At 52.0% G+C, this 14,437-nt stretch overlaps 1 protein-coding gene across 6 annotated transcripts in view; it reads right to left on the reverse strand.

Annotated features, from left to right (window-relative positions):
- The window catches only part of RGS12 (regulator of G protein signaling 12), a 93,121-nt gene that overhangs the window by 17,908 nt on the left and 60,776 nt on the right, over positions 1–14,437 (reverse strand). For all 6 annotated transcript variants that reach the window (XM_027103837.1, XM_027103834.1, XM_027103833.1 and 3 more), the window contains 5 exons: positions 3,611–3,780; positions 3,114–3,206; positions 2,258–2,401; positions 1,324–1,503; positions 888–1,041 (listed from right to left, as the gene is read on the reverse strand). In XM_027103837.1, coding sequence (XP_026959638.1) covers positions 888–1,041; positions 1,324–1,503; positions 2,258–2,401; positions 3,114–3,206; positions 3,611–3,780 — 741 coding nt within the window. The remainder of the gene's footprint in view (positions 1–887; positions 1,042–1,323; positions 1,504–2,257; positions 2,402–3,113; positions 3,207–3,610; positions 3,781–14,437) is intronic.

The following is a 14,437-nucleotide window of genomic DNA, read 5'->3' on the forward strand; positions in this document are numbered from 1 at the left end:
GGCACTGGCAGAGGCCCACAGCCTCCCTACACTGCCCTCTGCAAAGTGGGCATAAGACCTGCCTGCGGCCGGCTCTGAGCAGGAGATGAACCCTCTAAAGTGCCTGGCACAGCACAGGCACCAGCCCCGCAGGTGCTCCAAGCTCCCTCGGTAGGCTGCCCAACCTAAACTCGGGGCCCGGGTCTGGAGCCTGCAGGTTAGTTCCCATAAAATAATCCCTTTCCTGACAGCCTGTGGAGAAAAAAAGGCCGCCAAACCCTCCCGCGTGTGCTTCCCGCGCCCAGTGTGCGCCCCGCCCTTCTCTGCCCTGTCCCCCCACCCCCCGCCACGCCCAGGCTGCTACCTGCCCACCCACCTCCCTCCCGGCGCGTCCCAGCCCTCGTCCCTGTCCCTCTCACACTGTCTTCTCAGCCACATCCAAGAAAGAAACCAAGGGAGAGAAGATCTAGGATGGCAACCTTTAAAATTTACAATAATAAAATTACAATTTTGAAAATGCTTGGTACCCAAACTATGGCGTCACATTTTCTTGAAAAAATTACAAAAGCTCGTGTACCTCTCTGCACATGGCAGAAAAGCAAGAGGCAGTCTGGGTGGACAGAGGGCAGGACACCTGTATTTTCTGCTTTTCACTTGGTTGTATTTTCCAAATTTTCTACCAAGAGCACCCATTGCTGCTCAAGCAACAAGAGAGTGGCACCCGTTGGGCGCCCTATCCTGGGGGTTTAGAATGCACCACGCCCCCTCTCAGAGGGCCCTAGAGGCCCCGCTTCCCCAGCCAGGCCGCCCCAAAGGGCCACGTCACAAGCACAGCCCACACGTCCTCATTTGTCCCCGAGAGGGCCTCGCCCCCGCCCCCCCCCCACCTCACACGACAAACCACGAACCGCTTGGACGGTCGCCTTGGTCCTTCTTCTTCTGGGACCGCCCGGCGCTCCTGGTCCTTGACCAAGAGAAGAACGCTCCTTTTCGTTTCTTCTCGCTGTCCTCATCTCCCAACTCTTCATTCAGGGACCGTCCTGATTTCGATTTTCCATTCAACTGCCGTCAAATGGAAAACGTCGTTAAAACAGCGTGAAGTTAATTTAACATCACATGAAATGCATGGGAAGGGAGCTGGAGCAGGCCACCAAGACACGTGCTCCGCGGGAGGGCCCAGGTCCCTCAAGGCCAGAGCCTCGGACAAGACGCACGGGAGGTGCGAGTGCTAAGAGGGCCTTGCATTCCCTGCAGGTGAGGGGATAAGCCAACAGGGGCGTCTGCTGTCATCTCTGCAGAACAGCTTTCATCTGGGGGGGGGGCCAGCGCGGCCGGGACGGGCACCTTCTTTGGCGTGGACGTGTTTGAGTGGTCGGAGCTGACGCTGTGTTTGGAGGTGGGGCTGCTGGGGACCTGCTGCGCGTCGGGCAGCGGGCGGCCCTCCACCTCCGCCAGGATGCACTCTTGGTACAGCGGCGATTTCAGAAAGCGAGTGTAGCTGTCGAACTTCATCAGGTTGAAGATCTGCCGAGGAAACAGCGCTGTCCAGTGACACACGGAACCGGACACTTGGCCCTGAAGATGCGGGGCGGCGCCAGGCCGCACACGCAGCAGGGCCTGTTCCCAAAGTCCCTCATCGCCCCTGGAGTCGTTGCCCAGGCTCCGTTATGTCTGATCACACTTATAACACGCCAGCCCTCGGTGGCCGTGCTTATGACCAGCCAGTTCCAACAACCCACATAAAGCCAGCGTCTGAGTGGCCTCAGGACAGCCAAGGTGCAATCTTGGAGAATCTTTACTTTGTTAAATAAGAATGAAACCAAAGGCAACTGGAAACCTAAAGGAAGTGAGACCTGTCTTGAAACTACCTTCCTCCATTTTCTTAAACCTCATTCACATGACTCAGCAACAGAAGTAACCCCTGCTAAGGCCAGTGGACATGTGCTCTAAAACACATTAAGTCCAATGCACACTTTTCATCACAGTGATGTCCTAAAACTGAAAAAAATCCAAACGTCCATCGATCTCTATGTATATCACCGCCCATGAACCTGTGATGACACACAGATGCATAAGGGAGAGTGTCAACAGTCAGGTACGCCGCGGTGGGGATGTCCTGCTCCAGCGCCCTGCTGAACCCTGGCTCTGAGATGGAGCCCAGGGGCTGGAGTGGGGCGGGGTAGGGGTGGGGGTCCCACTGGCTCTCTCCTCGCAGTCTGGTGCCTGCAGGGGCTGCTCTCCGGGACCCGAGTCCTCTGCCCGTGCCCCGGGCAGTCACCTGGAGCTGCTGCTCCTTGAACATGTCGGGGTGCGGGGCGCTGAGGATGTCGTCCGCCAGCTGGGCCTGGCTGTCGATGTTGACCGGCGTGGTGGCTTTGCTGCTCAGGAACTTACTGAAGATCTCGCGGGCCCTGTAGGAGAGCTGACGGGACAGCATGTGAGTGGGACATGCAGACCACACACGTGTTTTCTGACACGGGTCCAGGCAATGGAGACACATTTTCTTGGGGCCTAATAAATATTTCTTGCTTGCATAATAACTAGAAGTACCAGCCAGTATGAAACTTTTCAATAAATCAGCTCCTCTCCAAATTTTGTCAAAGCGCAACCTGAATGTTCCAAAGACCGAGGCTGTGCTGCTGCTACGGGGGCATCCAGGTGCGGGCAGCGCGGGTGCTGTCGCATGGTGTGGTCTCGCCAAAGTGGGAGGGAGGTCCGGGCAGCACGGAGCGTGAGAAGCAGAGAAGAGGCCTCCTCCGAGGGAGGGGCACAGGCTGCCTCAGAGCGGGTCACGCCGCGGGTCAGCACCCACACCAGCGGGGCTCACCTGCCCCCGCGCAGCCTGCAAGGGGGGCCGTACGGATGGGCATCCTTAGGATGGCCCAGGATTTTCTCTTAAATCCCCTTCCACACACGGAGTGGCAGCACATGTGCTGAAAGTTTTAGGGCCATTTATGCAAGCTATGTTTAGGCAAAATTAAATATCATATATATTAAGAAACATTCTGAAAAAATTTTTTTTAATCGTGTGAAAATATTTTTACACGGACTTTTCAAACTGCACTATGTGTGAACCTACGCTCAAATCACCCTGCCCTTTAACCACTCCCACTTCCCAGCCGGAAGAAACGTACCTCTTTTTTGTCGTGTGCGGGAACGTGATGAAAATATTCACAGGCCTGCCAGAATAAAATGTTCTCTTCACTGAATTCCTTCCTTAGAAAATCCTACGAAAAACACCACAGATTAACCTTCACACCATCCTCGGAAAAGGGTACGTCAGTAGTGGCGGTGGGACCTCCCTCCTCTTGTGCCCAGAAACCAGGGGTGCCAAGCGCCTCTCCAGAATTTACCTGGGAGCAAACTTAAAAGCCGCCCTCACTGGGACCACCTGGGCCTTCCCAGCTGTTTCCTTAGGAGCTGAGCATGCCTTCCTAGTAGCCGGCCTGGCGAGCAGGCAGCTGCTTCCAACGGTTCACAAGAAGCTCTGATGCCCCTCACAGCAGAGAGAGGCGCCCTCCAGCCCCTGGGCCTGAGCGTCCGGGGTAGAAGCAGGAGGACGAGACGTCTGCCCTGCCCAGCCCTGCCCTGGGGCTGGCTGCAGGAGGTGCCCGCTGCCCATCAGACTCACGGAAAAGTAGCGAACTCCGAGCGGGTCCTGCAGAAGCCGTTCGAAGGACACGGCCCAGCTGGCAACCCTCCGCTCACGCAGGCGCCGGCAGCTCTGCACGCTGGGGAGGCTGGCATTGCTGCTCAGGCTGTGGTTGCTCACGCAGTCCTTCAGGTCGGCGCCGTTCAGCTCTGTGGGGCAGCACAGACCTCACTCACCTGCGGGCCTGTCCCCCTCCTGCCCACGGGGCCCTCACCATCTGTCTTCTACAGGAGGTGCATTCAGCCGACACAGTGCGGCGAGTGCCCACACCGTGGCCGCATCGTTCTGGGCACCCTGGGTACTGGGCCGAGTGGGAACGACTTTTGTGTGTATGTGATCGGAAACCCGCTCCTCAACGTGCGCTGACACACTCAGAGGCAGGCACACGCTCACACATGCTCACACACGCTCACAGGCAGGCACACGCTCACACACGCTCACACATGCTCACACACGCTCACAGGCAGGCACACGCTCACACATGCTCACACATGCTCACAGGCAGGCACACGCTCACACACGCACCCTGACACGCTCACAGGCAGGCACACGCTCACACTCTCCTCTCTCTCCTTGGGGCTGGGGTCCTGGAAGACCCCATGTCTTCACGTGTGATTTGTGTCCAGTAACAGGGGCAACAAAGGACTAAACACCACAGACTCCCATCCCCCCAAATTAACCTCTCCTCCCAACACACTTCCCAGTACACGTTCTATTAGAACCAGACAAACTGAGTGTAAAGGTTCACGTGGAAAACCAAACACGAAATGCTGGAAAACTACACAAAAGCACGGAGGCAGGGCCAGCCCCACCCAATGTTACACTCGTCGCACGCCGCATCCTGAACGATGCCGCTGCAGAAGCAGACGCGCCACTGGGACAGGACACAGCCGGATCACTCAATACACGCTACAGGGTCAACTGTGACCAGCTGGAGAGTGACCAAGTTGGCGGTCTTGCAATACGCACTAGAAAAAATGCCACACGGACCAAAGATTTAAACGTAAACAGTGAAGTCAGAGAAATACTAGAAGAAAGCATGGGACAGTTCTCTGAGATACCTGAGTGAGGGCATCCGGCAGGCTCCCGCCCAGAGCCGTCAGAGACAGACTTGAAGCCTCTGTGTGTGAGAGCAGACGGCTGGTGCCAGAGGCAGTGGGCGGGGTGGGGGGCAATGTGGGTGGAGGGATCAGCAGGTACAAACGTCCAGACGTAAGAGAAAGAGGTCCTGGGGACGGACGGCACGGCACGGCAAGTGTAAGCAACAACACTGCAACGCGCGCGTGAAAGGAGCTAAGAGAGGAGATCTTGGAAGTTCTCATCACAAGAAAGAATTCTGCATCTGTGCCCAGTGAGGGAAGTCAGCTAGACTCACTGTGGCAATCATTTCACAATATATACAAATTTTGAAACACTATGTTGTACACCTGAAACTAACATAATGTTGTATGTCAACTACACCTCAAAATATCAAATCAAATCTCTGTAAAAAATACTGTAAGCTAAGGCAAAGGACAAATAAGAAACTATGGGAAATACATGTAACACGTTACACAGCTGAAGGACTAATTTTCTTTATATTTAAGAGCACCTACGCATCAATAAAAAAAAAAGATCAATAAACCAAAGGAAAGTGGAGGAAGAGTATGATCTGTCACTAAGTAGAGGCTTAAGATGCCCCCAGCCCCAGGGACCCCCACACGGAGCCAAAGAGAATGTGAACCGTGAACCAGCGTCCGGGGCAGCATCAGGGGCCGAGCAGAGAAGCTTCCCTGCTACGTTTCATGCTGATAAACAGGGTCATCCTCAAAAGATGAAACAGTCTATTTTAAAGACACTCGGTAAAGTATGAGCACCAAAACATTTTCCTCCAGCTTTTTCCCCTTAAGGCAATAATGGCTGAACTGAGAGTTGAGGAATGAACAGAACTTAACCGACCTCAGGAAAGCGGGAAAAGCCTTCCACAAGGGGACAAGCATGTGCAAAGGCCCTGTGGCAGAAGAAACACGGCTCACAGCCCGTGTGGCTGTGAGAGCTGGCAGGCAAGGCCAGTGGGGCCGGGAGGTGGGCACCCAAGCTGTGTGGATTTCACCCTGGAGGACAGCGATAAACAAGGGAATGTCAAGATGGGAGAAAATATTTGCAAACAATGCAACCGACAAGGGCTTAATTTCCAAAATATATAAGCAGCTCATACAACTCAGCAACAGAAAAACAAACAACCCAATCAAAAAACGGGCAGGGCTTCCCAGGTGGTGCAGTGGTTGAGAGTCTGCCTGCCGATGCAGGGGACACGGGTTCGTGCCCCAGTCCGGGAAGATCCCACATGCCGCGGAGCGGCTGGGCCCGTGAGCCATGGCCGCGGAGCCTGCGAGTCAGGAGCCTGTGCTCCGCAACGGGAGAGGCCACAGCGGTGAGAGGCCCGCGTACCGCAAACAAACAAAAAACAGGCAGAAGACCTAAATAGACATTTCTCCAAAGAAGAAATACAGATGGCTAATAGGCACATGAAAAGATGCTCAACATCACTAATTATTAGAAAGATGCACTTCAAAGCTACAATTAGGTACCATCTCACACCTGTCAAGACTGGAAAGTCTACAAACAATAAATGCTAGAGAGGGTGTGGAGAAAAGGAAACCCTCCTACACGGTTGGTGGGAATGTAAGTTGGTGCAGCCACTGTGGAAAACAGTATGGAGGTTCCTCAAAAAACTAAAAATAGAATTACCATATGATCCAGCAATCCCACTCCTGGGCATATATCCAGACAAAACTATAATTCGAAAAGATGCATGCACCCCTATGTTCACAGCAGCACTATTCACAATAGCCAGGACATGGAAACAACCTAAATGTCCATCAACAGAGGAATGGATGAAGATGTGGCACATATATACACACTGGAATACTGCTCAGCCATAAGGAAGAGTGAAACCATGCCATTTGCGGTAACATCAACGGACCTAGAGACGATCATACTGAGTGAAGTAAGCCAGATGGAGAGACAAATATCATATGATATCACTTACATGTGGAATCTAAAGTATGACACAGATGAACTTATCTACAAAACAGAAACAGACTCACAGACATAAAGAACAGACTTGTGGTTGCCAAGGGGGAGGGGGCTGGGGGAGGGATGGAGTGGGAGTTTGGGATGAGCAGATGTAAGCTATTATATAGAGAATGGATAAACAACAAGGTCCTACTGTACAGCACAGGGAACTGTAGTCAATATTCTAGGATAAGCCATAACGGGAAAGAATATTTTTAAAAAAGAATGTGTGTGTGTATATATATATATATATATATATACACATACAACTGAATTGCTTTGCTGTACAGCAGAAATTAACATGACATTGTAAATCAACTATACTTAAATAAAAAATATTGAAAAAAAAGCCATCACATCTATGCTAAAAATAAAACATTCCGTTAATAATAATGAAAAAGAAGGGATTTTTGTCCTTCTGGCTGCACGTGGAGAGCGGCCACCGGAGGTCGGCTGAGGCTGGATGGTGAGGACAGGTCGGGGGCAAACTGCAGACACAGCAGCTGAACCCATCAAGGTGTTGCAGCTTTTACTTGTCAAACAAAAGGTGTGTGGATTCCAACACGCAACAGGCAGAGCAATGTAGACCAGTGCACACAGGACACGAGGGAGGCGGGGGGGTGTGTGGGCAGGCTTCCCAGGCGCCCACCCCTGCCCTGCCCAGCGCTGCAAGTTTGTGGAGGGATTGAGTGAAGGAAAAATGAACGCTGACCGAATACACGTGTTAAGGGAAAGATGACCCGTATATCAATCCATTTTTATAAGATTTAGCCGATATGAATTATTTTTGAAGACTCACAGATCAATAACTGACACTTTAAAAGTCTAATCGATAAAGAAACATTAAATATTACAATTAAAAAAAGAAAGGCCCCCCCCTGGCCGCTCATTGTGGGCTGCTCGGCTCAGCCGGCCAGCGGCAGGCACACCCTGAGGCCTGCCTTTTCTGATGCCTTGGTGGGAGCAGGGCGGTTCCTGCCGTGGAGTCTTAGGGGCACTGGTGTCCTGCACAGAAAGATGCGCTGGGCCTGAGAAGGGGCGGGGGGGTGGGGGTGGGGGTGGAGGGCTGGGCTGGGCTCTGCCTGCAGACAGAGCCTCTCCTGGGAAGAGTCATTTCAGCTGGGGACGCAGGCCCGGGACCCCAGCTCTCATCTGACCCACGAAGTCAGAAAGTTATCGTGCGCTGGCTCCCCGGGCCTCCCCACAGGCTCTTTTGTTTCTTCTGGCCGACACACCCACACTGTTGCTTCTGGGACCTGAATGCCTGCTCCCTGGGCCTCAACTCAGGCACCAGGAGCTTCGAGAGGGGACAGCAGTGACCCTGCAGGAGCAGCTCCAGGGCCAGACCACGCTGCCTGAGGCCGCAGCCCCGGCCGTTTCCCTCCACCTCGGCCAGATCTCTGGGAATGTGCACACTCTTCAGAGTGGGAAAACTAGAGACAATGCCTGGCTGCGTAAAGCACGTCAGTACACAGCTCTTGTCATCGTGAGATCTCCTGGTGAATCTCTAGGTGGCAGCTTCTTGCAGAAGAATGTGGAGAGCCATGTGGTGGGTGCAGAGCCCCTCGGGGATGACAAGATCCTAGCACTTCCGTGTGTCCATGACACCGGAGAGTCACCGGGCCTTGACAGCCATTGTCAAGTTCTGAATTTCATAATTCACGCCACCTTAAACTCACTCTGGAATTGCTCTCGACACAGAAAACAGTGCACATGTGTGGGAGGACTGCCCTTGAACACAAATAAAATTCCTTCGAACGCCAGGATTCCTACCCCAACTCCAAGGCCAGAACAGGTGATGGAAGAAACCCCACTATGTCTAAGCCACTGCCTGAGTCTCTCTGGGGTGTCAGGTGCTTGGAAAACAACACACTCATCCTCCAGCCAAAGAAAAACACGTCCATGGAAGACACCCCACATCCCACCTTACAGCTTCACTTTAGAGAACGTTTCCTGGTTTCTGTTGTCGCAGTTAGTTTTCTTTTTTTCCTTTCAATTCACCAGTTTAAGTCAGAGAAATGCTTTCCTGGTGAGAAAGTTTTTGAAGTCTGTTTCAGATCTGCTGAAAACTAGGAAAGCCACCACCTTTACATTGTCTGGACAAACATGCAGGTTACCGTGTTGCAAATAACTTGAAGAATGCCTTACTATTAACATTTTATAGATAATTCTGTAACTCTAGGCTTTCACCCATCATTATCTCACCAGAATATCTCATCCAAACCATAACCTCCAGCACTTTAAATATTTAAATCACAACTCAAGGTCAGGTAATAGGGCTAACTGCCACCGGCCTCCAAGCGGACGGGCCCCCTCGGCACACATACCTGGAGACCGCGCAGTCTGCCTGCCCCCGCCAACCACGACAAGGCACAGACCAGAGGGACTTTACCTGGGCAGAGCCGATAAGAGCCACTGTGATGCCATTTAACCAAATACTTCCAACCATTCACCGCAAACCACCCCTCTGAATCCATACCAGGGTCAGCCAGCACAGCCCCCGGGGCCCCGGGCTCGGGCCACACACAGAGACATTGTTGCTTAGCTCACGCTCCCCAAAGAGGTAAATTAGTGCACTTTCTCCAGAGATCCCAGGCCACAGGCTGACAAAGGCGAGTCTCTCCCTTGGAGCTCACGGAGAAGGAGCCGCCAGTATACCTAACACAAAGCATCACAGGAGACGCATCCATAATTCAGAGCAGACCTTTAGCCTGCTGCTGCCACGACTGTGAATTATTCAGCAGGCAGAGAAGCTCCAGAGCTGTTCTCAGAGGCACAAGAGCTGAGGCTGAAGCCCCGGGGGCCTCTGGGCGCTTGTTTTCTGTTAAACTAACAGCGGCAAAGGAAAAAAAAAATACTTTTTATAATAAAACTCTTAATTCCCCTATTTAAAACATTTTAATCCCATAAACAGAAAACTTATCTTTTTAATGAGAAGGTGATCACCTTCTCATTAAAAAATTGCATAGTATCAGGAATAAGTATTCGCTAAGTAATAAGCAACTACCCCAAACTGAACCACTTTTAAACCGCAAGGAGCACTTTGAGGTCAAAGCAAAGCATGCACGTGGCTGTCCCATGAAAGCTTTGTTTATAAAAACTGGCGGGGGCTGGATCTGGCTCTCAGGCTGAGCCGGCGGCCATAGATCCTTGGGTGGACACTGCTGCATAAACAGCGACAACTAGGTGACAGTTCTGTTAAAAAGGTGTTAAATCAATCTCAACATTTTCCAAGAAAACAATGCAGGAAAAGTGTTTAACGATGCAGCAGAGCCCCAGTGGGTCCCCCTTTCCTATCAACGTCCTTTCTGACCTCACGTTTCTGAAGTGCAGCCATCTGCTGATGAGGCAGCAGAGCTCAGGGGTCGCAGAGGCAGAGTCAGGCCGGGGCGCGGGGTCCCAGTCCCTCTGCGTCGGGCCCCTCACCTGCCCAGGGACTCAGGCAGTGCTCAGAAAGGCAGAGCCACCAGCACAGCTGATAAACTGGGGAGACAGGACTTTGAGCGAGGTCCGAAAACACCTCCACTGGACCTGAAGCTGCCCCTTTCTTAGAGCCACACGTGCCATCCTTTGGGGGCAGCTTTTAATTTTGACATAAATTAACCTTGCAGAAAATTACAAAAACAGTTAAAGGAACTCCCATACACCCTTTCCCAGATTCACTGGCCGTCTACATCTTGCTCTACCGGCCGTGTCATCCTCTCTCCTCTCCCCTTCACTCCCTTCCTCCCAGTCTCCTTCTCTAAACACACACGCCAGTAACTTTTCCCAAACTATTTGAGATTAAGGTGGAGACAGCATACCTCTTCACCCCTGAATACTTTAGTGTGAATTTCTGAAGTACGGGGACATTTTCTTTCACGACCACAGCACAGCCATCAAAACTGGAGAAAGTGACACAGTCCGAGTTCCAGTTTCACCAACGATGTCCTTTCTGGCTACTTCCCCATCCAGGGTCCAATTCAGGTTCGCTTAGTGGTTGTGTCTCTTTAAAAGCTCCCGGCCTGGGGCTTCCCTTAGTGGTGTGGTGGTTACGAATCCGCCTGCCAATGCAGGGGACATGGGTTCGAGCCCTGGTCCGGGAAGACCCCACGTGCTGCGGAGCAACTAAGCCCGTGCGCCACAACTACTGAGCCCGCGAGCCACAATTACTGAAGCCCATGTGCCTAGAGCCCGTGCTCCGCAACTAGAGAAGCCACCGCAGTGAGAAGCTCGCTCACCGCAACAAAGAGCAGCCCCTGCTCACCGCAACTAGAGGAAGCCCGCGCAGCAACGAAGACCCAACGCAGCCAAAAACAAATAAATTAATTAATTAAATAAAACAAATAAATAAAAACAAACTCATTAATTAATTATTTTTTTAAAAAAGCCCCCAGCCTCTCTTTGGTCTCTAGACCCAGACATGGGCCGGCTCTTCTGTGGACTGCCCCTCAGTCTGGGCTGCCTGGTGTCTCCTGCTGACCTGGTAGGAGCACTCCGGGAGCGATGGGTGCCCCGCGCGTGTCCTCCTTGCACTTCTCTGCAGGAGAAGGGGCGTCAGTCCCTTGCAGCATTGGTGCTGTTTGGTTGGGGTGCCGGGCTCTCCACTGTGGAGGCGCTAACCTGCCCTCTGAGTTGATGGATGGCTCTTGTTCCTCGTCAAGCTTGTGTCCAGTATTTCAGCATCTGCAGAAGACTTTTCTTTATATATATATAAATTTATTTTCTTTATTTTTGGGTCTGCGTTGGGTCTTCGTCGTTGCGCGCGGGCTCTCTCTAGTTGCGGCGAGCGGGGGCTACTCTTGGTTGTGCGCAGGCTTCTCATTGCGGTGGCTTCTCTTGTTGCGGAGCACGGGCTCTAGGCGTGCGGGCTTCAGCAGCTGTGGCACTCGGGTTCAGTAGTTGTGGCTCGCGGGCTCTAGAGCGCAGGCTCAGTAGTTATGGTGCACGGGCTTAGTTGCTCTGCAGCATGTGGGATCTTCCCAGACCAGGGCTCGAACCCATGTCTCCTGCATTGGCAGGCGGCTTCTCAACCATTGTGCCACCAGGGAAGTCCCCACAGAAGACTTTCTGACACCATAATTCCTCCACATTTTACTGTATGAAAGAGCTTTCCCTCCTCGCCCACTTACTATAAACTCATTTATCTACATCAGTACGCACTCAATGGACTTCTGTTTTTATGCTCTGCCTCCCTTCAAGCCGGCACCTGGGGCCTTCTGGTAAGTCCCCATCATGCACTGAGCACCTCCTTATTTTCTGGTGTAAGAACATGTGTGGGACTCATTTTGTACTTTCCGTGCTCCAGACCAGGAATCAGTTTTGCTCCAAGGAACCCAGTTCCTTTCACTGAGGAGTGGTGTTTGGACACCAAGATCTGGACACAAGGGGCACTCATTGCTACTGGGGGTTTTTGTTGCTTCCAGGCCCTTCCAGTGGACAGAGCTAAGAAATACTGATACGCATACCCACACATGCCTATGAATACACAGGTGCACAACTATTTATCTACTTATTTCTACATGCTCACATCCATCTATTAAAACCATGAATTCATACTGACACCTTAAACCCCAACCCCAACCCTAACCCCAATACATTCTCCTGTCCCATATTTGTAACTCCCTCACCAGCAGCGGAGAACTGGGCTCCCACTATTCTTGGTGTATTTGCTCATCTGCTGAAGCCTAGAATACACTGAAGGTACTTTAAGAACTGATAACACGGACTTACCTGGTGGCACAGTGGTTAGGAATCCGCCTGCCAATGCAGGGGACACGGGTTTCAGCCCTGGTCCAGGAAGATCCCACATGCTGCAGAGTAACTAAGCCCATGCGCCACAACTACTGAGCCTACGCTCTAGAGCCCGCAAGTCACAACTACGGAGCCCACGTGACACAACTACTGAAGCCTGCGCGCCTAGAGCCCGTGCTCCGCAACAAGAGAAGCCACCGCGGTGAGAAGCCCGTGCACTGCAATGAAGAGTAGCCCCCACTCACTGCAACTAGAGAAAGCCACGCGCAGCAACAAAGACCCAACGCAGTCATAAATAAATAGATAGATAAATAAAGTTATTTTAAAAAAAGAACTGATAACGCATACACTGCCAAAAACAAAACCACTAACTAGATTTTAATCTTTGTTTACAGTTCTTTTTGAGATAAAATCCACATACAGTGAAATATACAGTCCTAGGTGCAGGATTCCATGAGTTTTAGCATCACGTCATTTACTTTTTTTTTTTTTTGCGGTACGCGGGCCTCTCACTGCTGTGGCCTCTCCCGTTGCGGAGCACAGGCTCTGGACGCGCAGGCTCAGCGGCCATGGCTCACGGGTGCAGCCTCTCCGTGGCATGTGGGATCCTCCTGGACTGGGGCACAAACCCGTGTCCCCTGCATCGGCAGGCGGACTCTCAACCACTGCGCCACCAGGGAAGCCCATGTCATTTACTTTTTAAAGCCCGTACTTGCTCATCAAGTGAACTGGTCCACCCTTCAAACCAGGCCTTGGGAATATCTGCCATTCGGCCATTTCAACGGTAAAATTCAGTTCTGGGGGAAAACCCAGGTGGAGACTCAGGCCCATGATGGTCATTCTGGCTCTGGGTGGCATAATGCAATAGACTGCATGGGCCTGGATATCTTTATGTCTTGGTTTTCTCATTAGGGGAGAAATTAACAATTGCAGGGCTTTGTGCAAGAGTACAAGTTGAGATCTTTACACCACGCATCTAAATACTGAAAAAATATCAAAGAAGCTAACGTGCTGTTAAGTAAGATATATTCTATTCTCCTCTCTTCAAACGCCCTGAAGTCTAGGCTTGAACTTAGAATTCTGGAACTTGCCCGAGTTCTGCACTGAAAGGTGGATGCACAGGGAGGGCTGCCGGGCCCTCCCCCCACCCCCGCCCTACCCGGCTCAGCTGCACGTCCAAGTCTGCCACGTCCTGCCCACACCGCACAGTAGGCTCCCTAAGAGTATTCACTTCATTCCCCAGCTGCAGCCCTGACACGTTTTACAAATTTAAAGCAGCAGGCCTTTTTTTTTTCTCAAAGCAATCGCATATGGAATCCCTGTGTGTGGACTGGGCCACTGGGAAGGAAGAAGATACAGACAAGAACAGGTGGGACAGACCTCGGCCGCGCTCTGCTTGACCTGGTGCAGCCTCGGGCAGGCAGCCTAGCACCTCCTTCATGAAAGATCTGCCACCATTTACAGAGCCCTTCTGACGATGAGAATGAAATGTCTATGGAGCCTGACAGCACCTCCTCGGCACAGAGTCTGCAAACTATTGATCCATCAGCCCATTTTACAAAGGAAGTTGCTGAAGTGTGAAGCCCTCCTATGACCAGCCTGAGATTAGCTGGTGAAGGTGCTGAGACAGCGTCCATGTGCTCCAAGGGACGCTCCCAGTGTCACCGTTCATGAACTCCTGGCCAGATGTCACAGCCCTGGAGAGCAGGCAAACGCCCCCCAGGTCTATAGGGCAGCGCTCAGTGTACAGTATCCTTCCATATACTTCCCAGGGCCACAGGAAATGTGGGCCCAAACACCAGAAACCTAGATGCTGAGTCTTTCCTGGAGTCACCACCAGAGAGTCGATTTATAACTGTTCTGGCAGAGCAGAGCAGAACCAACTTTCCGTGTCTGAAATGACACAAGTCCTTCTGGAGACTGAAATGCCAAGCAGATGGGGGTGAGATGCTGGGAGAGCTCGCGAGGCCGTGTGAGTGGGCAGAACGGTAGCCAAAAAGGGTCAGCGTGGGAAGT

Source organism: Aethalodelphis obliquidens, unplaced genomic scaffold (genome assembly GCF_003676395.1).
Source record: "Aethalodelphis obliquidens isolate GAN/ISIS:26980383/991018 unplaced genomic scaffold, ASM367639v1 scaffold6, whole genome shotgun sequence".
Taxonomy (NCBI): Eukaryota; Metazoa; Chordata; class Mammalia; order Artiodactyla; family Delphinidae; genus Aethalodelphis; species Aethalodelphis obliquidens.